This window comes from Miniopterus natalensis, chromosome 8 (assembly GCF_054644295.1).
Source record: "Miniopterus natalensis isolate mMinNat1 chromosome 8, mMinNat1.hap1, whole genome shotgun sequence".
NCBI classification, from domain to species: domain Eukaryota; kingdom Metazoa; phylum Chordata; class Mammalia; order Chiroptera; family Miniopteridae; genus Miniopterus; species Miniopterus natalensis.
This window is the reverse complement of record NC_142088.1, coordinates 68554634-68582165: the sequence shown is the minus strand read 5'-3', so window position 1 is coordinate 68582165 and position 27532 is coordinate 68554634. Positions and strand designations below refer to the sequence as shown.

General features: G+C 40.1%; 1 protein-coding gene across 5 annotated transcripts in view; it reads right to left on the bottom strand.

Annotated features, from left to right (window-relative positions):
* MAP3K19 (mitogen-activated protein kinase kinase kinase 19) overlaps positions 1 to 27325 on the bottom strand; it is a 43936-nt gene extending 16611 nt beyond the window's left edge. For 3 of the 5 annotated variants that reach the window (XM_016206241.2, XM_016206243.2, XM_016206242.2), the window contains exons 1-3: positions 15586 to 15607; positions 13401 to 13513; positions 3184 to 3280 (exon numbers count right to left, since the gene is read on the bottom strand). In XM_016206241.2, the coding sequence (XP_016061727.2) occupies positions 3184 to 3280; positions 13401 to 13513; positions 15586 to 15607 (232 nt within the window). Of the gene's footprint in view, positions 1 to 3183; positions 3281 to 13400; positions 13514 to 15585; positions 15702 to 17375; positions 17531 to 19405; positions 19595 to 27151 lie in introns of those variants that run through there. The other 2 variants (XM_016206239.2, XM_016206240.2) reach the window with 1 other exon arrangement.
* Between the last annotated feature and the right edge of the window lie 207 nt (positions 27326 to 27532).

The following is a 27532-nucleotide window of genomic DNA, read 5'->3' as shown; positions in this document are numbered from 1 at the left end:
CAGTTGGTTAGAGCGTAATCCCAGGACACCACTGGTTCGGGTTCTATCCCAGGTCACGGCACAAACAAGAATCAACCAATGATGCATAAACAAGTGGAACAACACATCTCTCTCTCTCCTCTTTCTTCCCTTCTCTCTAAAATCAATCAATAAAAAATATGTACTTAAAAAATGCCAATGAGCCCATCCTAAATTGTTGGCCCTAAATGGGAAGAGAAATTATAAAATGTGCTGATTCTGAAATCAGCTGGGAATATACAAGTGTGTTCTCTCTTTTGTCCCTTGAATGCTGAGAGTGGTCTGGGAGCCTCTGAACCTGCCCAGTGGGCCAGGAAAGATGACGCACCGTCATAGGTGAAAACAAAACACTTGCTCCTTTCTGAATGCATCTCCCCACACAAGAAGGTATAAATTAACCCCACCAGAAAAATGTTATAGTAGAGAAACTAAAAGGCAACATTTACACGTAGGCAGAAACATAATCTTCTCAAAAATGGAAAAAAGGCCTTTGTAAAGCCTGAAAATGATTGCTAATTTGTAATGTTAAAGCCATTATTAAAATGAAAATTTTAAATTGGCCCAGCCTACTTCATTCAATAAAGAAAAATTATTTTCTCCTGAAAAGTCTCATGTTCCTGTGTTTTTCTGCTTGTTCTGTTTAAATTGATGGGCATCAAGGTTCAAAATATTTTTATAACCACGCCACGTTTTGACAATTTCCTAAATCATAAATCTCAACAAAGAATTTTCAAAAACTGCATTTTCCAGTCTCCTTTGCCACTACAGTTCAGAAAAATAACTTGAGAGACAGGTTCACGTGAGTCACATGATCAAAGATAAAGTGCAGGCATCCCTTTGCTGATGCGGTGCGGCAGAGAGTCCAAGGCGGCTGCGGACGGAGCTCCCTGGTCGTGGCAGCGGCAGCATGATCGGGGGGCAGCAGCAGCCGGTTTTGAGGTGTAATTATAAGAATTCTTTCTGAAAATCCAACCTACAGTCTGCTCTTCTCCTTTGGCTTTTCAATGGTCTATGAACTTTCTAATATCTTTTAAAACTTCCTTTTTAACCGACCTCCAGTAGATTCTGTTATCTGCAACTAAGAATCCTGATGGATATACACTATAGTAAAAATAAAAAATAAATAAAATAATTAAGGCCTGGCTCTGCGGCTCAGTTGGTTGGGTGTTGTCCTGTGCACCAAAAGGTTGCCGGTTCAATTCTCGGTCAGGGCACGTGCCCAGGTTTCGGGTGGGATCCCTGGTAGGAAGCACGCAGGAGGCAGCTGATCAAAAACACTGACGTTTCTCTCTCTTTCCCACTTTCCCTTCCTCTCTCTCTAACGATCAATAAAAATCTTAAAAAAAAAAATTAAGCCCAGTAATTTCAGGAAATAGGTTCTTATTACTCATGAAAAGAGCAATTTTACACACTTTATTTCCAGTCTACAAGGTTTGTATCTGTTATGTTCTGGGAAAACAGGTGATTGAGGAATGCAAGATTTTTATACAAAGGAAATAGATGAGGGAATCTTTGTTGGAATCTATAAATTGTATTTTACACACTACCATCTGTAAAAGCCTATAATAAAGCAAATGCATGGTGCGGGAATACTTAGTTGTTAAAGTCTGTGGGAATGATCCAAACATGGAGATTAATATTTGTGTGTATTTTAGTGATGCTTCCCTTTTCATAGAATACTGCAATGGACAAGCAGATATAAACTAAATGATTAAGTGTGTATATATCTACAACAGAATAAATAGTCTGATGGTATATGCATAAGGTCTTCCTAAAGCGTGGAAGCACTTTCAACATTAACCACTTGGACTATGTTAGAAACAACACATAAATGGGATTTAAAGAGATGTACTAATATTTAAGATGAATGTGACCCACAACAATGCCCCAAACATTTTTATTTTAGACTTTGTGACCGAAAAGAGTAACTAGCTCAACTGAAGACTTTATCAACTATGAGAAGAAAATTTAAAAACATAAATGTTTCTTTTCATACTTCAAGTTACTAAAGCTTAAAGCCACAAGAGCTTCGTGGAGATGCTGAATAAGTGCCATGGCTCCTACATGAAAACCTGAAATACTGCAAATCGATTTAAAAAGAATTGCTAGCCCCTCAAGTGGCAAGTCATCTTCAAACTGAGCCCAATAAATGAATTATTTAACCACTTGGAAGGTGATTGGGATACAACTGGGCATCTGAGAACTTGGCTTTGAATCTTTGAAAGTCAAAGGCCCACCTCAAGGACTGCTTGGAAGGGGACCAGGATTTGTTTATTTTTATTAGGCCTTTCAGGGTTCATGGTGTGAGTAATTTTAAATGTTGCTAAATTATTTGCAGCCTGGGGAAAGGAGATTACGAGTGAGGCTGAGAAGGCTGCCCAGCAGAGGGCAGCATTGCATAAGGGGCCGGAGGAGACACCGCAGCTTGACTAGCGCTGCTGCAGGGAGGGAGGGTCCCAGGACGAGAGGAAAAAGACATCCAAGGGGGCGGCTTCCCGGCAGTGTTAGAAATGGAAGCCGGAAACTGCCAGAGAGAAACTGCAGCAGTTTGAATAAACATTTAATTTAAGAAGTTTATAGGTGATTGGGATAGACAAATGTGATGCTATGGTGACTATTTTCTCAAGTGAAAATTTGCAAATACTTCGTGGTCTGTTCAACGCAAGGACACTTATAGATATGACAGGGCAACATATTTGGAATGGGTCATTGTCCTGGAAAATTCCAGACTTATGGCCTCATAGAATAAAAGACTGAGACTTGGAGCTTTACGGCCTTGTTCAGTCCCCTATCTTCCCCTCAAGGCGGGAGCTCTGGGACAGCAGCGGATGGCCAAATGAAAGGGAACAGATCCTTGTTGCTGATGGAGGATTCTGTGAGGAAAGACATGGGGCAGGCAGGGGCGGGAGAAATATTACCAAATAAAAGGAAAGGGGCAGAAAGTGGCTGGCTGAGATGGCGTGGGGTAGAACAAGGAGAAGGGACACCCGAGGGATGCTCGCTTTGGCAAAGCAAGTGGACAAGACTCGCTAATTCGAGTGGACCAAAGGGTAGAATTATGAATGGCTTTTCATTCTCTTTGTGCTTTTCTGTGTTTCCAAAGTTCTGCATGGAGCACTTCTGAAATGAGGGAGAAACCCAAATAACCCACATTATCCGAGATACCTTCTGTCCTGGGTTGCCAATCTCGTCCATCGCCGCTCCAATCTCCTCCTTCGGTAACCAAGATGGAAGGACTGCAGTCATCGTCTTGATCAAACTCCTGAAATATCATAAAGTAGGAACTCGGTTGTTCAGTGTGCTCCTTTTATTTTTTGGCAGAGTGAATGTTGACTTTTCTAGGCTAAAGTTTCACACTGTGGATTCCTTTTAAATTGGATAAAGTATTTAGGACTAAAATAATGGGAGAGTATCTGCCTCCAGAGCACCCAGACGTGGACGTGATTAATTGCATAATCAAAAACGAAGATTAAAGCTGAAATCACATAGACACATAGAAATTCAATATTTTATAATTTATCACGTCGACACCCAGGCTTCTAAGCTGCCACAAAGTCTATCTGGGCGGGTAACTGGAAAGAATCTTTTGGCCACAGTCACAGTGAGCAACCCCAACGGAACAGGATCTTTTCCATGTGCCTCCTTGAGGCATCATTTACAGATGCTGAGGGTGGAAATCCCTGCCCCATATGGAAGCTACAGATAGGGCCCTAGCCCGAAAGGAGGCAGCAAAGCTAATTAAAGTTTCATTCTGCCAGGCTCCTGATAAAATCATGGCACACAACCTCTCAAATTTCCTTTTTACCCTCCAGAAAGTAGTCATTATGCCGAAAAACATGGCTGTGAACCAACTTGATTTATAAAAAACTCTCTAAAGAAGAAATGCTTTCTTATTGGAATTCATTGTTGTTGATAGGTTCCTTCATTAGAAGTTGTTGCTGGTGGTTTTGCCCCTTTTAATGACTAGAACAGTGACAGGTGCAAGTGGCAGTTACAATATCCCATCCCAAGCAGCGTATTACAATGAGCTCTCTGGCTTCTCTGATGTGGGTGACCAACTATTTAAGGAGACTGTTGGATGAAAAGTCTTTGCCCGAAATGCAGGTGCCTGTCGGACCAGCAAGTGGTCTACCTCAAAGCCTCTGCCAAGAGAGAGCATGGGAATCTTTTTTTTCCTCTTCACTTTGTTCATTTTAATTATCATAGAAAATAATAAAATTAGAACCCTCATTTATACTGCCATTAACAATATTTTAGGTATTCAATCATACTAATTTAGTTGTCATAGCTTACCTTTATGTAGCAAGTCATGCTTTTAAAAGTATTTTCTACTTTCCTGCAAAGGTTAGGTACCCACTCAGACTGTCCTGGTTGTCACTGGCAGATGGGAGACCTGGACTGGTTCACCCTGATCCTAGACTGTTATCAATTTCATGCTCACCCTCCTCTGCATTTCAAAAATTCTACCACTATCTGGCAAATTTCTTCTTCCTCCAATCCAATTACAAAGGGGAGGGGGTGTCCTCTTTTTAGAATGTATGGAAATACAAAATACTTTTTTTTTAAAAGCAAGAGAAAAATCACCCATAATCCTACAAATGAAAAGCAAACATTGTTAACTGTTATTAACATTTTAAAACATTGTTAACAATTATATTTCCTTTGTCTTTTTCCTAAGAATTTAAATATAGAGTTACATCGTATAATTTTATATCTTAATATAAGCAAAAATTACACAGCAATTTAAAATTTCTTTCCCTCACCAAGTACTATCAGAGGGTCATAGCAGTACTTCGTAAGTCCCATGAGTCTTACGACGTAAGCTCTATAATGTTTATTAGGCAGTTTTTAATTCTCCACTATTACACATAGTGCTGTGAATATCTTTGTAATTAATACCCTAATTTTGCATTATTTCTTTAGAGTAGATTCCTAGATATGGAATTATAGATCCAAAGAGTAGGAAAAATTTTAAGGCTTTTTTACACACAAAGCTTTAAAAGTAAAGCTTCACCAGCTGTGCACGGGTGTGTTCCATTCCATCTTCCCCTTATCAGTTACCATCACTTTTCATAGTGATGTAATACATAGAATTGGTTGTCTTGTTGTTGTTTAAATGTTCATACTTTGATTAGCTGAAAAGTCAGAGATAGTTTCAGATGCCTACTGACCACTGAATTTTTTTTTAGTATATATAGTTTTTGTTCAGATCCTTAGTCAAACAACACTCCATGAGACCTCAAAATGTATTCCTACCACTTCGCATAATTACAATGATTCAATGAAATTTTTATGTTAAGCTCTGGAAAATAGCAGTCCTCATTTGGAAGTGTTAAAAATACAACTGGTTCTCACACCAGGCTTCTATGTTGATTAATGTCAGCTTCAACTGCTCCGTTCATTCATTAGTTGGTCCTTTAGGAAAAGTTGGAAGATGCAGAGTTTGGGAACACCTCCCTACAAAATCCATAGCGATAACTAGTATTGACTTACACAGTGCTGACCCTGTTCTCTGCACCCCACATATAGTAGCTAACTTAATGCTCACAACATTTCTAAAGGCAGGAACTATTTTCCCCTTTTCACAGTGAGGCCCAGAGGAGTTTAGTTACTTATCCAAGGTCACATAGCTGGCCAGTGGTAGAGCCGGGATTCACACCCAGACTCTGAAGCCTGGTTCCAGACCTCTTAACAACTCCGCTTTCTTGCTACCATGAAAACTTCAAAACAAAGAATCTCAACAAAAACCAGAAAGGAAAGAAAATAACAATGAGCAAAATTCAGAGAAAGGATGCTCAAGCCTGGCCGGTGTGGCTCATCGGTTGAGCATTGACCTAGGATCCAGGCAATCGGGGTTCGATTCCCAGTCAGGGCACATGCCCGGGTTGTGGGCTCGATCCCCAGCAGGCGGCGTGCAGGAGGCAGCCGGTCAATGACTCTCATCATTGATGTTCCCATCTCTCTCTCTCCCTCTCCCTTCCTCTCTCTGAAATCAATAAAGATGGATACTCAAACCTAATTTATAAGTTTTGCACAGGAAAGAATAAGAGATGTGTGTTACCTACCAGTGGCTGACAAGAATGTCTTTTTAGAATAAACTGAAAAACCATAAGCATCACAAACAAAAGGATGCAGAGAATGATATCCACCCCGAAGGCTGTCATGGAAATGAAGACTCATATGGAAACAGCTCAGAATTTTCTAATTCCTTTCAGAATGCTAAATCTGAAAGACTTTAACATGTGCTCAGGTGTCACAAGGAAGGGAATTTAAATAATGACACTCGGTTGTGAGTGGAGAGAAAATGTTAGCGTAGCACATCCCAGACACAAATGAATTTCAGAAACCACTGACAATAATGCACGTGGTGACAATAGACCAGAAATAGGGCAGCATTCTCATCTACGAGCAGCAGAATGCTAAACAGACAGGAGAGAAAAAGGCATAGAAATCATACGTAATTAAATTTGGAAAGAAGATTCTTCTGAGATGAGAAAAGACTGGGAGAGTCTATAAAGAGCCTCTGGGGACAATCCTGCAAGCAAGGCAGCTGCTTATATTTGTCAACTATAAAAACCTATTGCAGGCAACCAAAAAGAAAAGAGAGCTTTCATTCAAAGAAAAGAAGTGATGGATGACCTTCGGTTTTGCAATTGAAACTCTAGAGAAAGCGCTAGGGAAGAAAAGGCAGATTCAACAGTGAAAGGGTCCTGCTTCTCTCTCAGAAATGAGTGCAAAGTTACTTCAACCATAACAAGAAAAAATATAGAGGGAAAGTTCAACAAATATTTTAAAGTTGCACCAAAAAACTGGTATTAATATGAAGGGATTTTTTTGCCTTTTCAGAAAGAAAATTGCTTAAATATACCATAACGCTTTTAAAGTAAATGTGTTTTGTTAATCAATTTCTAATCCATGACACTCACTCTAAAGATTGGTCTCCAGGTATTTTATTTCGATTACTATGTTGTATTAGTAACCAAAAACAACACAACTGTTACAGTGTTGTGACAAAATCCACTGCAAAGCAGGGTTTCTCAGCCTCAGCACTATTGACATTTGTGGCTGGATAGTTCTTTGCTGTGCGGGCCTCTCCTGTGTATTGCAGGATGTTTAGCAGCATCCCCTATCTCTACCCACTGGATGCCAGTAGCACCTCCGCCCTGGTTGTGACATCAAAAATGTCTCCAGCTCTAGCCAGTGTTGCTCAGTGGTTAGAGCATCGGCCCGTGGGCCAAAGGATCATGGGTTCAATTCTCGGTCAAGGGCACATACCTGGGTTGCCGGTTTGATACCCAGCCCTGGTTGGGGCTTGGGGCACATGCAGAGGCAACCAATCGATGTGTCTCTCTCGCATCAGTATTTCTCTCTCTCTTTCTTTCTTTCTACCCTCCTTCCACTCTCTCTAAAAATTAATAGAAAAAGTATCCTTGGGTAAGGATTAACAACAGCAGCAAAAAATTAAGACCCATAAAGATATAGATAAATTCGTTTTCATCAAAATTAAAAACTTCTGTTCCATAAAAGACCTGTTAAAAGGGTCAAGATGGTGGTGTAGGTAAATGGAATACTTGCATCCTCCCACAACCACATCAAACTTACAACTAACCGATAGAACAACCATCACTCAGAAACACCTGGAATCGCTGAACAGAAGTCGTTTAACTAAAGATATAAAAAAGAAGCCACTGAAACTGTTAGGAGGGGCGGAAATGTGAAACAGGCTGGTCCCACACCCACGTGTGATGGATAAAAATCCAGAAGGATATTTCGGCTGCAGGGGTCCCCGCTGAGGATCCCGGGGTCCCGGCCTATACCAGGCCTCCGGCCAGGGTTCCAGTACCAGGAAGAGAAGTCCTCATAACTTCTGGCTGTAAAGACCAGTAGGGATTGTCGCTGAGTGGACAGAGGGCTGCTGGAGTCCCCTGTGTTCCGTTTAAAGGGCCCCCACACAGACTTACTCAGACTCACTAGCTCCAGGCCTGGGGCACCAGGGACATACAGGGAGGAACTGAATTGTCTGGCTTTGGGATAAGATTTGGAGAGGCAGTTTTATCCCAAACAGAAGTGCTGTGAGAAGCCACTGTTTCTTTGCTGAACCATCCCCCAACAGAGCTGACAGGTGCCATATCTGAGTCTTCATCAACCTGGTTCACGCTATTCACCCTGCCCTGCTGGTCCCCTAAAACCTCGCCCAATTGCAGGCCCAACCAAGCCATTTCCAGTGGTTTTTCCATACAAACGGCCTGTCTTGGTTCATGCTATGAACCTTCCTAAGATCTCATAAAGGTTCACAAACCCCAAACAAGCAGCATCCGGCCTCTGCATGACCCGTGCCTCTCACTAGGGGGCCCCAGGCCCAGCAATTGCGGCGCTAGCCCTCGAGCCTCGGTTTGAAGCTTGCCCTCTCCTGGGTATCTTCAAGCCCAGCACAAGTAGCAGCCATCTGTATATTGCTCTGTAGCTCATGCCAGGTGGCCCAGGGAGGGCACAGGCAGTGGCTGGCCTTGGCCTACACCACGTGGGGAGCACCAGGGCAAGAGCTTCAGACCATGCAGGATCACAACTCAACTACCTCCATGAACAACAGACTCAAGGGGCGGACTCAGCAAGCGCCAAAGCCCAACTGAAGCAAGTCCTATCTGTGGGGTCGGCCCTTGCACAGCAGCTCCACCACTGTAGTCACAGTCGGTCCTCACAGCCAATTGCCTGGGTGCATGGAGGTCAATTTCTCCCAGTGATGGGCCAACAACAATTGAGTCGAAACTACACCAGAAGAATATACACAGCCCACACAGGGTGTGGGGGCACACCTGGAGTTCCCAGCTCAGATGACTGGGGAGTCTGACTCACTGGGCCTTACAGGACACTTACTGTGTAAAATCTCTCTGCCAAGACCAGGAGACATAGCAGCTCTACCTAATACATAGAAACAAACACAGAGAGGTTGCCAAAATGAGGATACAAAGAAACAGGTCCCAAATTACAGAATAGGAGAAATCTCCAGAAAAAGACCTAAATGAAACAGAGGAAAGCAAACTACCAGGTATAGAGTTCAAAATAATGGTTATAATGATGCTCAAGGAACTTAGGGAAAAAGTAGATGAACTTAGAACTTCAACAAAGAGATAGGAAACATACAAATGGCAGTAGAAAATATAAAAAAGAGCACTGGCCAGGTAGCTCATTAGTTGGAGCATCATCCCATGCACCAAAAAGTCTCAGGTTCGATTCCTGGTCAGGGCACATGCCTAGGTTGCAGATTTGGTCCATAGTTGGGGTATGTACAAGAGACAGCTGATCAATGTTTCTTTCTCTCTCTCTCTCTCTCTCCTTTCCTCTCTCTAAAATCAGTGAATGGTCCAGCTGGTGTGGCTCAGTGGTTGAGCATCTACCCATGTACCAAGAAGCCACTGGTTTGATTCCTGGTCAGGGCACATGCTCAGGTTGCAGGATCGATCCCCAGTAGGAAGTGTGCAGGAGGCAGCTGATCGATGTTGATGTTTCTCTCTCATCAGTGTTTCTATCTCTCCCTCTCCCATTCCTCTCTCTCTAAAAACTCAATAAAAACATATTTTTAAAATAACTAAGATAAAATTAGTGAATGTATCTTTGGGTGAGGATTAAGGAAAAATAAAGAACTAGTCAGAAATAAATAATACAATAAATAAAATGAAGAATACATTACAGGGAATCAACAGTAGATAAAGCAGAGGATCAAGTCAGTGGTTTGGAAGATAAGAAAGCAGGAAATACACAATCAGAACAGCAAAAAGAAAAAAAGAATCCAAATAAAGTAAAAATAGTATAAGGAGCCTCTGGGACTTCAAGCATATCAATATTTGTATCACGGGGGTGCCAAAAAGAGAAGAAAGAGAGCAAGAAATTGAAAACCTATTTGAAAAAATGATGATGGAAAACTTCCTCAACCTAGTGAAGAAAGTAGACATACAAGTCCAGGAAACACAGAGTCCCAAACAAGAGGAACCCAAAGAGGGCCACACCAAGACACATCATAATTAAAATGCCAAAGGTTAAAGGCAAAGAGAGAATCTTAAAAGCAGCAAAAGAAAAGCAGTTAGTTACCTACAAGGGAGCTTCCATAAAGTTGTCAGCTGATTTCTCAATGGAAACTTTACAGGCCAGAAGGGATTGACATGAAATAATCAAAATGATGAAAAACAAGGACTTACAATCAAGGTTACTTTACCCAGCAAAGCTATCATTTAGAACCAAAAGACATATATAGAGCTTCTCAGACAAGAAAAAGCTAAAGGAGTTTATTACCACCAAACCAGTATTATAAGAAATGTTAAAGGGTATTCTTTAAACAGAATAAGGGGAAAAAAGATTTTAAAAATATGAACAATAAAATGGCAATAAATACATATCTGTCAACAATTGCTTTAAATGTAAATGGATTAAATGCTCCAATCAAAAGACATAGGGCAGCTAAATGGATAACAAACAAGATTCTTACATATGCTGTCTACAAGAGACTCACTTCAGATCAAAAGACATACGCAGACTGAAAGTAGAGGGATGGGAAGTGATATTTATGGGGGGGGGGAAATAATCTGGAATAGCAATACTTATGCCAGACAAAATAGACTTTAAAACAAAGGCTATAACAAAAGATAAAAAAGAACTCAACAATTATACTTCTGTTTATTTATTCAAAGAAACCCAAAACACTAAATTGAAAAGACATCTGGATCCCTATGTTCACTTCATCATTATTTACAATAGCCAAGATATGGAAGCAACATAAGTGTCCATCAATAGATGAATGGATAAAGATATATTGTATATATACAATAAAATATGACTCAGCCATAAAAAAAAGAAATCTTGCCATCTGCAACAACATGGATGAACCTAGAGGGTAGTGTGCTGAGTAAAATAGGGCAGACAGAGAAAGACAAATACCATATGATTTCACTTATATGTGGAATCTAAAAACCAAAATAAATGAACAAGCAGACCTAAAACAGACTCACAGATATAGAGAATATTTTGATGGTTGCAAGATGGGGGGCCTAGGAAGGATGAGTGAAAAAGGGGGAGAAATTAAAAAGTATAAACTGCCAGTTATAAAGAGTCACGGGGATGTAAAGTACAGCATAGGAAATATAGTCAATAATACTCTAGTAACTATGTATGGTGTCTAATGGGTACTTGATTTATTGGAGTGATCACTTCATCTAAGTTATATAAATGTCTAATCCCTGGGATGTACACCTGAAACTAATACACTATTGTACATCAACTTTAATAGAAAAATAAAAATCAGTTTTTAAAAAGGGTGAATAAGGAAGCCAAGTTTTTCTACTGATGAGCAGAAAATATTTGTGAATCATATATTCAGAATATATAAAGAATTCTCTAAACCCAACAGTAAGAAAATTAATAATCCAATTAGAAAATGGACGGAAGACTTAGACAATCAATGCTGATAGCAAATAAACATATGAGAAAATGTTCAGCATTGGTCTTTAGGGAAATACAAATTAAAACTACAATGAGCTCGGCTGGCATGGCTCAGTGGATGAGCATCGACCTAGGATCCAGGAGACTGAGGTTCAATTCCTGGTCAGGGCACATGCCCGGGTTGCGGGCTTGATCCCCAGTGGGGTGTGTGCAGGAGGCAGCGAATCAATGACTCTCTTATCATTGATGTTTCTATCTCTCTGGCCCTCTCCCTTCCTCTCTCTGAAATCAATAAAGACATATTTTTTTTAAAAAAATACAACTATCAGAATGGTTAAAATAAAAAAAATACTGACAGTACCAAATGCTGACAAAGGTGTAAAGAAACTGAATCTGTCTGGTGGGAATATAAAATAGTAAAGCCACTCTGGAAAATTGTTTGACTTTTTTAAAAGTTAAACATACATATGGCCTAGTAACTGGACTCTCGGCATGTATCTTAGAGAAAGAAAACATATGTGTGCACAAAAATCTGTGCACAAATTTTCACAGTAGCTTTATTTGTAATAGCCCCAAACTGGAAACAACCCAAATGTCTTTCAATGGGTGAGTGGTTAAATAAACTGTGGAACATCTGTATCGTAGAATACTACTTAGTTATCCAAAGAAACTATTGACATACACAACCTGGATCTAACTCAAGAGCATTATGTTGAGTAGAAAAAGCCAATCTCAAAAGTTTACATATATGATAATTCCATTTATATGACATTCTCAAAGTGAAAATAAAATTATAGAGATGGAGAACAGATCAGTGGTTGCCAGGAGTTAGGGAAGGGAGGTGTGTGTGGTTAAAAAGAGGGCAGTAGGAAGGGATTACTTCATGGTGACAAAACAGTTTTACATCTTGATTGTTGTGATTCAGGGGATAAAAGGTCATAGAACTCTGCACACAGACTCACACAAACAGAAAAGAGAGAGAGAGAGAGAGAAAGGCTTACATGCAAAGACTAGGGAAATCCAATTAAGGTCTGTAGGTTAGTTAATTGTATTGCATCAATGTCAATTTCCTAGTTTTGGCAATGTACTACAGTTACAACAATAGTTCTCGTTGAGGGAAGCTGGTGAAGGATACAAAGGACCTCTATTTAAAAGTTCTTGTGACTCAATAATTATTGCAAAATAAAAGCTTAAAAAAGGATGTCTTGTTTTTTAATTTTCTTTGTTGTTTTGGGATGATTTTTGAAAGGAAAAAGGGAATAAAATGTGTTTACTCCACCATCTCCGAAACTCCTCATTATTATTTATAAATAGTATAGTCCATACTTCATTAACTTTCAAAAATAAACAATTTTGTGGCCATATTTTTCTGATCCATAAAATATTTAGTAGTAATATTTTTAACTGCTTGGGCTATGTTAATTTTTATAAAAATTCAAAAGGTACTATTACCAATTTGTTTAAGTCTTGGGTATCACTCCACAATTTTCTATGGATCACAATGTTTATTACTAGTACTGTTATTGCACTAGGAGGGGCATTTGTGGAGTCATTCATCACAGGCAGGGAGTGGCAACTAGGGACAAGAGGAGGCATCTCCTTTGTGGTACCCTGTGATGGATTTGATATGATCAGATTCATGATCTTCTCCTTTTTCATATTAACACCCATAAAGACAAGCCACACTTTGTTATTTAGTGTGGATGCAACAATATTTTGTGGTATTAGATACACACATACACACACAATGCATGAGACTGAGGGTTGACTAGCTAATTACTGCTCTGAGATTAAACTCGAAGAACACTGTCTTATTTAATGTGCTTTAAATTTCTTTTAATATAATTGTGGTACATAATTGTTATAAAATATTCAAGCAACACAAATGAAGCAGTAGATGAAGTAGGTTATTCATTTTTTGTTGGTTTGTTTCTCTAAAGAGAGCAACTTACCTCACTGCTGCTGATGCTTTGCAAGAGTATATTATGGTTTTTAGTAACTGTCATATCAGTTGGAGAAGAGTTTGTATCGTGACAAATGTCAAGAAATGATTCAGTATGTCTTTCTGCCAAAAGAAACATAATAACGTGTTTTGATAACACTCATCTCCGGCAATTTCACAGGAGAATTTAGCTCTTGGTTCTAAAATCAGTTCCATTTTGTCAAAGATTTTCCTGAAATAGTGGTCTGGGATCCTGATGCACTTCAGGGGATAATTTTCACAGGAAGAGAAGCGAGGACAAGAGTCCACAGAATGAATGGGGTTTTGTTTGATTTTTAAAAACTAGACAAAGCTGCTATGTGAAACCCTGAACAAGGAGCTGGAAATTGCATTTGCTCTATAGTCACCAAAGATAAAAACATTTAGCTACTCTGAGCACACATCCCGTCTAGTACTGAATCCACATTAAATTGACACGGTTTGAACACCAGTGAACTCCCAGGTAGCTCCTGAGGGACACTGTTCTGATTCATGCCCCTCCTGCTAGCCTGCCTTCCTCAAATAAGCATGGGCTTTTCAATGAAAACTTATTCTGGTTCCAATGGCGCTTCCATTTATCTTGTAGCTGAAACAAAATTGAACAAATGATCCATACTCAGACCCTCTATTTCTTCATCACATTTTTCTTCTTAACTCTTTGCAATCTATCTTCTGCCTCTATCCTGCCATTGAAACTTCTCCCTTCCTTACCATACCTGCCTTGTAACCTCTTTTCTAATTTGATGTTGTTTCCATTTATTCCTCTTGCAACTCTCTCCCAATTCTCCTCCACCCCCCTCACTCCCTTGAGACCCTATGTGCACAACACTCCCTAACTGTGGGTACACCTCCTTGGCTCAGTACCCCCAATTTTTTCACCGTCATTAATCTGTCAGTGATTTTGTCCACTTTCAGGTTCTCACAGTCTCCTTTGTGTAGACATCTCCCAGACTAACATATCAACCCATCTTTCCCAGAAGCACTGTCCTACAGAAAATTGCTACTTGAAAGTGCCGAGGTTCCGTCAATACAGTGTTTGAGAACACATTACCTTTAATATCCTCACCAAACCACCCTTCTTCTAGTTTGTTGATTATATTTCCATCTTCCCACGTCCCATGGCTGAAACTCCGGAATTATGTTTGACTCAACTCTTTCTCAACTTCTGTCTTTGTGTCTCCTCTATCAACTTTACATCACTAGGTTCTGTGAATTCTTCTTTCACAATATCTATTAAACTCACCACACCCAGCACCTCTCAGACCTCCTGCCACACCTTGCCCACGGATTCTTTCCCTGGCTCTTACCACCATATGCGGACACTTCCATACTTTCTTAATAGAGCTCCCTGCCACAAGTCTCTTTCTTTGAACCCATCCTACACAATAAGAACAGGTTAATTTTCCTAAAACATGGCTTTCATCATTCTCTGGTTCAAATTCTTTAGTGAATCTATTTTATTGGAAAAAATTATATCAGCTTTACTTTTAATGGGTCCTCAATGGACCCAGTGTCTTTATGTATCTGACGTTATGCGTTCCTTTTCCCTGACATGAACTTTCGGTTCTAGTCTCCCATTTGGTCCTGGGATAACCATGCTCCCTTACAGCATGGTGCCTCTGCTCCACAAAATCAAATCCCATCGTTTTTCAAGGACCAGACTGAGTCTCACCTCTTCCATGAAACCCTCTTAGGTGTACCCTTGGTTCCTGCCCAGAAGCTTCAAACAAAAAGCCAATTAAACAATAAAGTCAAGCAGGTTTCACAAAGTCGTATGTTACTCAGTAGCATTTTTTTTCATTTTGCCTTTCGCTATGTCTTTGCTCAGACTCTCTTTCCCTGTCTCTATCAAGCCTTCTCTTTTTTCTTCCTACCATATCTCATCCAGCATTCAAGAACCACCGTAAGTCCCTCTTCCCCTTTCAAGTTCACAATAAGTTCTTTCTCCTCTGACTTATGTGATGTGTCTCTGACCACTTTCAAAGGGCTTGTTTGCATCCCTCAGAGAACCTGGTCATGGGCTTTCAGTCACTGCTCAATAAATAATTGTTGGCTAGATTTCTTTAAATGGACCATCAAATACATGTAGAAAAAGAAAGATTCGTAGTAGGGCTCTTATAGTTGGGAACATTTGAAAATGAAATAAAAATATTTACCTGGTTTGGGCATTGAATTCATCAGAATGTCCAATAACTGCTGTTTCTTAAAACTCTTTACTTGTGACACATAATGTATTGCTGATTTTCCACTAAAGTCACAGAGTTTGGGATCTCTAGGAGGAATAGAATCAACACAAAGATTATTAGTTAAATCTGTAGAAAAAGAAAATGAATATGGAAGGAGAAACATTGACACATCAAATAAATGAAAATAATCTTATGTAGTTTGGGGATGACAATAATGACTTCAAAATGTATGAGGTAGTGACAATTTTTCTAGAAACACTCTAATATTTGTGGAAAAAGTTTTGGACAAAAACTTTCATAATTCTTCAGTGAGGTATAAATTAAGTAAAGATAAAACATCCTGATAAACCATTGTCCTATCATTCCAAACAGTTGACTTGACTTTTTCTTTCCAGTGTCTTAGCTAACTGCTTACTTTCTTGATATATCTTTTTTTCTAAGGCTAACACCTAATTTTTATCATTCAAAATAGTAGAATCTCTCTTTAAAATTAAGCTGATATGCTTACTTCATAGGCTCTTGTTTGAGTGGAGAGATCTTGTCATAAAATCCTGCTCTGCATGGTCTTTTCATTTCTCTTTGCTTTGCCCTGTGGTTGTTAAGCCCAACTGGCTGATCTTAGGGCTCCTTGCAACAGCACTAATATCCTCTCTATGCTGCACTGAATCTAGACATCAGCTCAGAGAGACCCAGAGGGTAAATGATGAGAACCGGATCAACAGGTTATGGTGAGGAAACAACGGTAAAACTTCACTCATCATGTTCTGGGACAAGGAGAGAGTTGAGCATGGTCTCCGACGTAACACCTTCGAATTTGAACCTGTTGTTATGGGACTGGGTATTGTTTTATGATACGAAACAATATTCTATTATGGCCTTTTCTCCACTAAGGTCACGATTCAAGAGAAATAGCATAAGATCAAGGATCAGGAAACTGCCACTACCTTGATATGTGGCCTTAAGCAAGTCACTTCACTTGTTGGGACCTCAGTTTGTTCATCTGCCTGGATAGTGTTTCTCTGTGTGGCATCATTTAATCTCCTGTATTCTGGACCCCACTTCAGGACTACTGAGCACCATCTCTGGGGTGGTATCCAATCTCCTCAGCTGTTCCTCAACACTAAATTCTGAGGTAGCTTCAAACTTCCATCTTCAACCTCTTATACTAACTGATACTTTTACAATAGCTCACATTCCAGATTATACTTTTCTTTTTTAAGCTCCCTCCCCAAAACAAAATCCATATGAAAAAGCTTGGGCCATGTGTTCTTATTTGATGACAAAATATCTAGGTAACAAACAGCATCAGGAAACCAATCCTAGCATGGGAGGCTACTTGTTAACCCTCTGATTTTTTAAAAGTTAATTGTTTACTTGTCCCCTCCTAAAAGAGCATGTTAGCATATAGTAATTTTTAGATTACTGGAAATCACTACTATAAATCCTTTTGATAATGGACAATGCTTTCCAAAATAATTAATAACACACTGGAGGTAGGAAGCTATATACTAAAGAATCATCTGACATGCCCAGTAACTATGAAAAGAGTAAGTATTTAAACAAATAAAACAAAGGACCAATGTAATAAGAATAATAGATAGCAACATCCAACATCCGTACATCACTTTGCAACTGCAAAGTCCCTTTTATGAACACCCATGTGCATTTAGTATATGTAATTTGAACAATCTAAATGACTTCTGTAAATAAGAATGGCATCTATGCCTTTCCATAGGTGATGACGGACCACTCATACTCACGCACGATGCCTGAGGAGCTCAGTCAGAACCTCCACAGGACTGTAGGCTGTTAGCATATCAAGACTCTCAAACAGGTCCACGTCTCTCACAGCCAGCATCAGAGGGGTCAGGCCATGTTGGTTGGGGAAATTTACATCCAGGAACTCTTCAGATGCCTTTAAAAACATGAAACTTTATTTCCTTTATGTTTTTCTGAATGTTTATTATACTAATCTTTGCATTTTCATTGGTTGACCAAATTCTTATTTTAACTTCAATATATTTGAGAGGGAGTTGATGAATTGAAAGAACACAGCCTGAGAGGCAGACAGCCCTGGGTTTGAATTTTAGCTTGAGTTGGTTATTTAACCTCCCTGATAGGGTTCTATCAAGGACACTCTGTTGAAAGGTGATTAAATCACACTGATAAAATAAGGGACACCACCAGTTACACAATGAATCATTTTCATTTGGGACATAATTATACTACAAAATTGATATTTATCTAAAATTCAAATTTAACTGAGTGTCCTGTGTTTTTATTTGCAAAACTGGCAACCCTCCTCACTGGCCTTTAGAGCCCTTAGCTATAAAGCAGCAATAACAGTGTGTTCCCTGCAGGGCTGTTTTAACGACTGGAGAGCAGAGTGTCTGACAGAGGCTCAATAACATTTGTGGAATGAATGGCTGATTTACAATAATAAGGCCTCTCATTTAACTGTATTTATATAATCAAATGGAGGCTATATAAATGTTGTTTTAATGTCTTAATTAAATTTTAAATTTGGATAATTCAAAACTGAAAAGCTACTGGAAGGCCAAATTATCCAAATTGTTTATTTCATAGACCAAAGTAACTCACTCATTTTCATCTTATTTCACTTTATGCCATGTTAATATAGTCAGCGTCTCTACCTCAGTTCCTCCAGGGACAAACTAGAGATAATGATATTACCTCAGAGTGGTGTTGTGGGAATTAGTTAACTTTTTTTCAGTCTCTGAAAAGAAACCACCTCTTATATCAATGTTTATTATTAGTTAGAACCAACATGAAAATTTTGAGCTGAGACAAGTCTTACAGCAGCATATTAATTCAGCATCTGCTGCTTAAACTTGGGATCCAGTTATAGGCACCAGTTTCTTAAAACTCAGTTGCCAATCTTTAGGGGTGAAAACTGTGGTCACAAAAACAGACACTAGATTACAACTGTTGCAAATACCATTAAGATAAAATGTACTGTCTTTCAAAAAGAATTCTAAGCCAGAATTCATGACGTATGGCAATTTTAGACTATCATTTAATTCAACAAAAAATGTAGAGTCCTTTGGATATTGTTGTATATTTTCTTGAACTCTAGGTGACTAGAATGTCATTCACTTTTTCTTTATCTGTTTGTGTCTCTACCATAAGGGAATGGAAGAAACTGTTTCCTAGCAGCAATTGATTTTCTTTCAGTCAAAAGGTGATGTGATCTGACAGTATCTCTGAAGGTAAATGCCCTCGGTTATGCATATGGTTTTGCAAGTTACATTGGGAAAGAATATCTATGGGTAGAAAATCTAACCAAGAAGATCAATACCCTATGAAGACAGCATTTTAAAAATGTATCGTCTTAACTCCTTTAGTCACAACTAAATACTATGCAAAGCTAGGCTCTCAGATTCCCTTTTCTGGATAAAGATAATAACTGCAACTAGTCCAAAGGGATCTAAGCAGCAATTGTACAAACGGCAATGATGTCAAGGGAATGCATCTGAGCAAGCTGACAGCTCTCCAGGGGCATCCTGGGACCACATCATTTCCCAGAGGTGTTGCATCCAGAGCAGGAAGGTGGAAATAGGCTGTTGCTTTGTTCTTTTATTACATTATTTTTCAACCCAGTGTCATGTTTGATCCTGTTTCTTTCTCATATTTCCTGCCTGAAACTTCCTGGGACTGTATTTGCAAAGAACTGATTTCCCTTTAAAAGGAGTTATATGTAGCCTGTGCCCTTCTTACCACCCACCCACCCACCTACCCGAAGGCAGAAGCAAACATCAATTTGACTGACCAACAATTGTTGAAGTTGTTCTAGATCACCTTGCCATGAACTTTGTAGAAGTTGCATTTGGGGAGCTTGGATTTCATTGATGGCCAAGAGCTGTCTTTGGACATCACAATTAGCCACATGGACCGCAGTTTGATGCTTGTAATTGCAAAGGGTGATATCTGCTCCCTTTTCCAGAAGAAACCCAACAACCTGCAACACCACAACATTCTCGTTTAGCATTTTTCAGGGCCAATAGTGTTTTCGGGGCTGAGTGGAAAACTTACTTAAATGTGGCTTTGATTCATGATATAGGAAAGGAGACTAAGAGGGGCATAAAAATGAAGAACTGATTTGGAAGTAGGTGATTGTATTTGCCTTTTGTAAATTTGGGAAACAAAAATCTCCATAATGTGGATGGTTTGAGGATACTACAGTTTTTTTAAACTAACGGTCTGTGAGTATTTCATGTCCAGATAAAACATTCAAGTCTTATTAGTATCATCTGTAGTTTTAGAATATCAAACCCCAAAATTCAGGCTTATAGATTATTGAATGTTTCAAGTATTTCTAGGTAGAGAACAAGCTCCAATTATGGTGAAGGCATCATTTACTCAACAAATATGGATTGAGGGAGTGACTAGCATGTGTGTCAAGAACTGTTCTTGGTGCTGAGACCTCAACAATGAATAGACAGATGACCAGCCTTTAAGGCATTTGCAATCTAGTGAGGAACAGAGACAAATAAAAAGATAATTACAACACAGTGTGATATACGCAATGTTAGGGTAAATACAGGAAGCAGAGGGGGGCACTTAGAAGAAACCTGTTAAGCTGTCTTAGAGGGGCTGGGAAGACTTCCTGGAGAAAGTGCTGTCTAAGTTGAGAACTGTGGAAACAGACTCAACTGACTAGGCAGAGACTGCTGGGAAAGATTGTTTCAAGCAAAGGATATAGTGTGAACAAAGTACTGTGAATGCTATGAACAGAATTATGTCACCTAAAAATCCATATGTTGAAGCCCTAACCTGCAATGTGATTGTATTTGGAGAGAGAGCCTTTAAGAAGTAATTAAGGTTAAATAAGTTTGTAAGGAGCGGGCCCTGATATGACAGGCTTAGCGTCCTTATAAGAAGAGGCATCATCTCTCCCTCTCCCTCTCCTCATTTCCTTGAAGATTATAATTCTAATTCCTAAAAAGGGGTTGGTAAGGCCTTTCAAGTTAGCTACTAATGATTTCATCACATCTCCTACTCCTGCTTCTCCCCCACCCCCGGCCCCCCCCCAGCTCCTTCCAGAGCTTTGAATGTCATTTGTCCTCTTGTCCACTGTATCAGTTCAGGATTCCTCTCTTATAATCCAGCCCACTGTATGTGTATAGGTATCACCTCTTCACGTTGCCCTGTGGAAATTGGGGCTCATGGAACTGAAGCAAATGCTGGCTATTACTATTATGAATAATAAACTATCATTTTTCTCTGACCCAGGATCTTGTGTCTTCTGCCAGACTCTGAAACTATGGCAATTTCAGCTGCTTCACAGTTGATAATTTTTGCAAAAGGTAAGATGATTAAACAGGAATGAGGGCTTCAGGGGCTAATTAATGGTATTTAAGAAAAGTTCATGGGAAATGGTAACAAATATGTTAACCAAATTGTATGGTAAATGGGACACTTAATGATCTTCCACTGTACTGACTACACATGACTGTTTAAGGAACTAAACAGGGAGGTAGTTATAGGATGTCTATCAGGAAATAAGTTTAAAACAGCTGTCTCCTGGTTTTTGAGAATTCTTCTGTGGGTGGTACCTTCCTTACCAATCTGGCAGTTGGCCTCAGGTTCACGCCATTGTAGCAAATAATGCCAAGATTTGTCCTGGGTGAGCAGAAGATTCTAATTCCTTTCAGACAACAGTTACAGAGATGCATGTCTTCACTGAGGATGGAAGTAGGAAAATTGATGATTGAAATAGTAAGAAACCAGGCACACTTTGAACTTTGGCAGGTTCATTTAGAATATGGGTGGTAAGATGCATAATGCTTGATAAGGAGGAGTGACAATAGCTATCTTGCAGCTTAGCCCTTCCTGCTGACCACCTTAGATCCATTTAATGATGAAGGAAGAGTCTCAGAATTTTTGCAGTAGGTTTAGCTACTCTAAGGGAGCATTGGCTCTCTTGAGGGATTTCCCTGAGACAGAAAAATTCCCATGGTAAACTACAGATGAGGCATTAACTGGTGTTCAGGTTCTTACTGGCCTGGATTGGGTTAGATTGCTGATGAAGGTGACTCACTAGAGAAAGAGAAACAGACACAAAGAAATCTAGACCGTTTCTTCTGATCAGCCCCACTGCCTTGAAAAACTCCCGTAGACTTTATGTCAAAATCAGGTGAAATTTTAAGAGATGTTATCATGACAATGAGTCAGCAAATGATTTATATTAATGTAGAATCCTTTAAAAAAAAAATTTAAAGGTCCTGCTGTGAAATTTAAGTCCGAGTCAACCAAAGGCTTCAAACCCTGAAGCTCCAGTCAGAAAGCAATGGGGCCATAGCCACTGAGTCACCCTTGCCTGTAGCTGAAGTAGATGGTATCAGTAATAGTTACTTTGCCACCTGATAGAGGGCTTTAGACAGACTGAAAACATCAGGACTTCACTTAGTTGAACAACGAGAAGCCTCCATGTTTCTGGAAACCAGGAGTAAATGTACCTTGCTTATTGGCCTATAACCACCCTTTCTCCTTGTTCCTAACCCCTCTCCAGCCCCCTGTACCCCAACCGCATCTGCTTTAAGGAAAAAGAGCATAAGAAGTGGGACACCCTATCTTCAAAGGGGACTGAAGATCATGGCCATCCATGAGAGTACATTGGTGAACTCTGGGGAGAGGAAAGACTCAAGCCTTTATGGCTCTTGGAGTCACATTGCTTGCTGCCCAATCCTTGGGTGGGTATCTGAATTCAGCTAATGGGGTTTGCAGTAGGGAAGGAAAGCTAGCGTGGTTCTGTGGGTGGTGCTTTTGGGGTCAATTCAGTGTACTATTGTTGCAGCTTCTATATCTGAATCTGCAATAGGAATTAATGTATTATAAGTGTATACTTCCCAATCCCATTAAGTGTCAGGTAGGATTCTTCTGACCATGATGAGTTACTATGTAGAGAAGTGCTAGCATCTTTGGAGCCCCTGACCCTTTTGAGTCTCTATGACTGATCATATTGCCAACTGGGAAGCCTCTGGCAAAGGGAGGGAGTCTCCACCCAGAGTTGTCCCTTGGGGATTTGGACTTATAGACTCCCTGACATATGCAATAGGTACATCACTTTTGAAAAGTAGATATTAGCTTGCTAGTGGCTCTTGTCAAAACTGAACACATTATGCATAGAGACCTTGTGACCCTCAGGCCCAATACAGGGGTGAGCAAAAGGAGGTTTACAGTTGTTCCTATGGGAAAAGACATGCAGGTTATGATTATCACAACAGTTTTACTAACTCAAAAGAATGTGATTCACAACTGTAAACCTACTGAATTCCCTCTTTGTGGTAAGTTAGTTTGGACTTGATGACTAGAATGACGGGAAAGACTCAAGCCTTGCTCTTCACATGGAAATGATATATTTAAGAAGCCGCCTGCCCAGCCAGTGTGGTTCAGTGGTTGAGCATTAACCCATGCCAAGAGGTCACCAGTTTGATTCTGGGTCAGGGCACATGCCCGGGTTTGGGGCTCAATCTCCAGTAGGGGGCGTGAAGGAGGCAGATGACTGATGCTTCTCTTTTATGGATGTTTCTATCTCTCCCTCCCTTTCCCTTCCTCTCTCTCTAAAATCAATAAAGACATATTTTTAAAAAGGAATAAAGGAAAGCCACTGACCTGGCCACACTAGCATCTTCGCTCTACATGAAAATGTGGTACCTTTTCATTCAGGGGAAATTTTATCCCACAATTCACCACCTGAAGCAAGACTGTTGGCTCAGGGGAATTTCACTTCACAGAGGTCCCCTAAATGCCTGGGCCTGGGTAACTGATGGTTAAGCCAGGTTGAAACCCAATGGCATGCACTGGGTTGCTGCAGCTGGTTGGCCTCTGTGTCAATGATACAGAACCAACAATGGATGCAGTTGTTCCACTCAATGGGTAGCACTGAAGGCTATTCACATAGCTCTGGCCACTACTCTCCTTAATGAACTTGGTTTTTACTAATTCTTGGGCTGCTGCCCATGGCCTAGCTGTTGGGTCTGCCACTTGGAAAATTATAGACTGACAGATTAAAAACCCCTCTCTTTAAGTTGTGAACTATAAAAGCAAACTGTCTCGGTCAGCTCATGTTGGAACCCATGGTAAAGGTCTGCTCTCTGATGACATAGATTGGAATGAAACTATTGATTGACCCTACTTGACCCACATTGCCTCCATTGCTGCCTGGACCCATTATAATCAGACATGGCAACAACCACCAATGTAGACTGGGCACAAGGTAAAAAACTCCATGTTTCTGATATAGGGGTAAAGTTGTAGCTACTGAAATGTGACACACAGACTTAGTGGTGGTGGAAGGAGAGAAACAACCCTCGTACCTAAAGAGAGAACTTTCTGTAGGGTACAGGGGAGGGAGGGACATTAATGACCCTTGTCCTTCAGAACCACCCTCCTGAAAGAAAATGTCCTGGTGTGGCTCTATAAAACATTAACAAGCACCTTAAATTTGACTGCTGGGCCTGCCAGATAGCCCAATCATGATTTGTTTGCCAGTTCCCTTAGCCTTACCAAGAAGTCTATTAACAATGGTGGGCAGCAGCCCCAGATCTTGCACCTTCCATGTAAAACACTATCAACACCAGATTATCCTCACTCCTATAGCCATCACTCATCCATTCTGTGGGGCGAGTAACTGCTACTAGGCTATTGGCATGGGCAAACAGTACTGATAGTCCCTCTAAATCAAGGACCAGGCACAATTATTCAGACTGAGTTGGGAATCTTCAGGCCTACTGGCCATCTGAAAAGCTACATGAAGGTAATGTCAACCTGTGCCCACTTACTAATGCAGGTCCCATTTGTAAAACCACCTCCCCCCAAAGGGAAAATACTTATTGAGTAGAAATCTGGCATTAACTTGCATCCCTTCTGAAAACATGGTGACTTATGCCTTAGGGGTGGTCACAAGAGACTTTCAAATCTTTAAGGAAATACCATCAGTAGATGATATAGCCTCAGATGACTCCAGAGATCTCCCCAAAATGAAGCTACCATTGGTTATATGGGGGAGCTTCCAGAGGGATAGCTGACTTGTCGTTTATGTGCCCCCTGTGGATAATTATTCCTAAGATAGGAGTCAGACCATTAGAAAAAGGAGGACAACATTTGCCCCTGAATTTAGCTGAAGTTACCAATCACACCATCTCATCCTTGAAAGACATTCTGATCAGCAGTCAAATCACTGGCCAGGGTTGTTACCCGTGATATAATTGCCCTAGATTTCCTGCTGTGGGCCAAGGTGAAGTCTGCAATGGCTAATACATGCTACTATACCTGGATTGATGCCTCAGAATGAATGGGACTAATCAAAAGAGAAACCTAAGGAAAAAGCCACCTGGTTTTGTAGGGCAGGTCCTGGTGGTTTACGGGATTTGCTCAGCTGGAGGGGTCCAGGGCCCTGCATGGCAGGGTTGAGGCTAGCCTACAGTATGGCCTCATTCTGCTGCATGGAGTCCTATATAGTAGCTTTAATTGAATGTTGTGTGAAACAAAAGGATGGATTTGATCCCAGCCTCTGTTCGTCAGATTAGTCAGAGTGACCAACAGAGTGGTCTACTCATGAGAAAATTCACTAGAAACGAAGACAATGTAGAAATAAAGGGTAGATATTTTTAGGAGACAAGGCTCCCTGGGTCTCTTACATTTCTGCAAGTCTAATGGGCAGGAGCACTGACTGCCTTGGCCCCAGACTCCCTTTTCAAGCTTATTTGTGTAGTGTTTGTATAGTGAACAGCCTTGGATAGAGATAGTATCTCCTCTGGAGCAAAGAGTAGGTTTGCTTAATGCCCATTATAAAAGATTTGGCTTCCATAAATTTAGGGTTCTTCTCCTGCAATCCAATCCTCTGTTTGATCAGGTCCTCCGGTCCCCTTCCTATCATCCTGTAGGAATTAAGGTTTAGGGAACTGACATAAAACCAGTAATACTCTGGCAAAAACTATTGTTTCTGACCCTGCTTTGTTTCTTATGCCAAGAACCCAAGAAATTGTATCAGACTAACAATTTGTAAGACGGACAAATAAGTTGTGGCATAAATGGAATACTAAACAGCAGTAAAAATGAAAAACCACAGCTACATGTGTTGAAGCGGGTGAATCTCAAAAACATAATAATGAAGAGAAGCAGCACGTTACAGAGAAACACATGAAGTGCAGGTTTGTTCTTATAAAATTCAAAGACGGGAAAAGCAAATAATGCATTATTTAGGAATATATGCAAAAGTGGGAAAACTAAGGAAATGATTAACCCAAAATTCAAGATAATGATTATGAAGGGTAGGGATGCAATTCAGGAGGAACATATTGAAGGCTTCTGAGGCATGGCTACGTTCTAATTTTGGCTTGGATGGTGGGTACATTGGTGCTAGTCTCATTTTTAAGTTGTGCATACATGTTTCTTTTTAAAAAGCATATATAATAATATTTTATAATTTCTTTAAAAGGTGTTAATAGAAAAAAATCCAAAGAGAATAAGAGTTAAGAATTAGTCAAGAGAGAGGCTAATTGAAGTGGCCAGGCAGGGTTAAGGATCCATTTCCATTTAGATTCAAGAACTTGTAGAGGCACTGGCCTGTGCAGCTGAGCAAAATTTGTTATTCACTGTAGTTTCTCCATTCTAAGACCTTTTCTATTCCCCTTATAGCTTCCTCCTTGCTGACCCTCCAAATTCTAAGTGCTCATATTGTTGTCACTTTCACCTGCATTCTTTTTTTTTTAATCCTCACTTGAGAATATGTTTTTATTGATTTTTAGAGAGAGCAGAAGGGGGGGGCATTGATGTGAGAGAGAAATATTGATCGGTTGCCTCCCATACATGTCCCTACTGGGGATCGAACCTGCAACCTTTTTGGTGTACAGGACAATGCTCCAACCCACTGAGCCACCTTTCCAGGGCTCACCTGCATTCTTAAAGAGGACCTTATGAATTACTACACACAATAGTATAAATGATCAATAAGACCCAAATAGATATTTAATCATTAGTTTACCCATTTAATAAATATTTATTAAGCACTTAGATGTATGAGGCACTCTAGCTGGATATACAGCTAAAACAAAGAGGAAAATCTTCTGCCCTTTTATGTCTTACTTTTATTTATTTACTCTTTTCTCCCTGCTTTCAGGATTATATGCATTTGTTAGAGCAGGGAACAAATTTCCAGGTCTAATGGGGCTTAGGGTGGGGATTAAAAAAGAAGAAAAAACTCAGGCTCCATTATGTGGTCCCACTAGACCATAAGCTCCTAAAGGTGACATCTGTGTTTGATTCAACTTTGTATCCAACACGAAGTCTAGTGTCCTGTTGACTAAGGGAATAAATAAAAATGGTGACTGTCTAGATTATTTAGGATCTCCTAGTTCTCCCTCCAGTTGCCCCTCACCCCCATCCCGCACCTCCCTGCTTTGTATCTTCAGGCGTTCTTTCATGGAGGTGGGAGATAATGCTATTCCCAAACACCCCATCGTGGAATCCTTAGGTAGAAGAGTATCCATGGGCCCTGGACAGCACATATTACCTCTGTGAGATTTCCTTCTGCTGCAGTAATGAGAGGTGTGTTCCCAGTCTTTGGATGCTGAAAGTCAAGGTTTCCAAGGATGGAATGGACTTTAGTAATATGGTCACAGATGAGTGGCACATCACCTCTTGAAACAACTTCCAGGAAATCATGAATCAGTTTATTTTTATTCATCTTGCTTGTTCCATATAATTGCCTTTAAGAGAAAATAAACGATTTAATTCAATGAGAGACAACAAAGCAGTGGGTGATTCAAATGTAACAAAGTCTATCTTTAGGTCCCCTGTTTCCTTCTTTTATGTGTAAAATACTATAATAGTTTTAAAGACAATTTTGAAAAAGAAGAAAACCTCAGCATCCCACCAATCTTGGCTCTTTGCA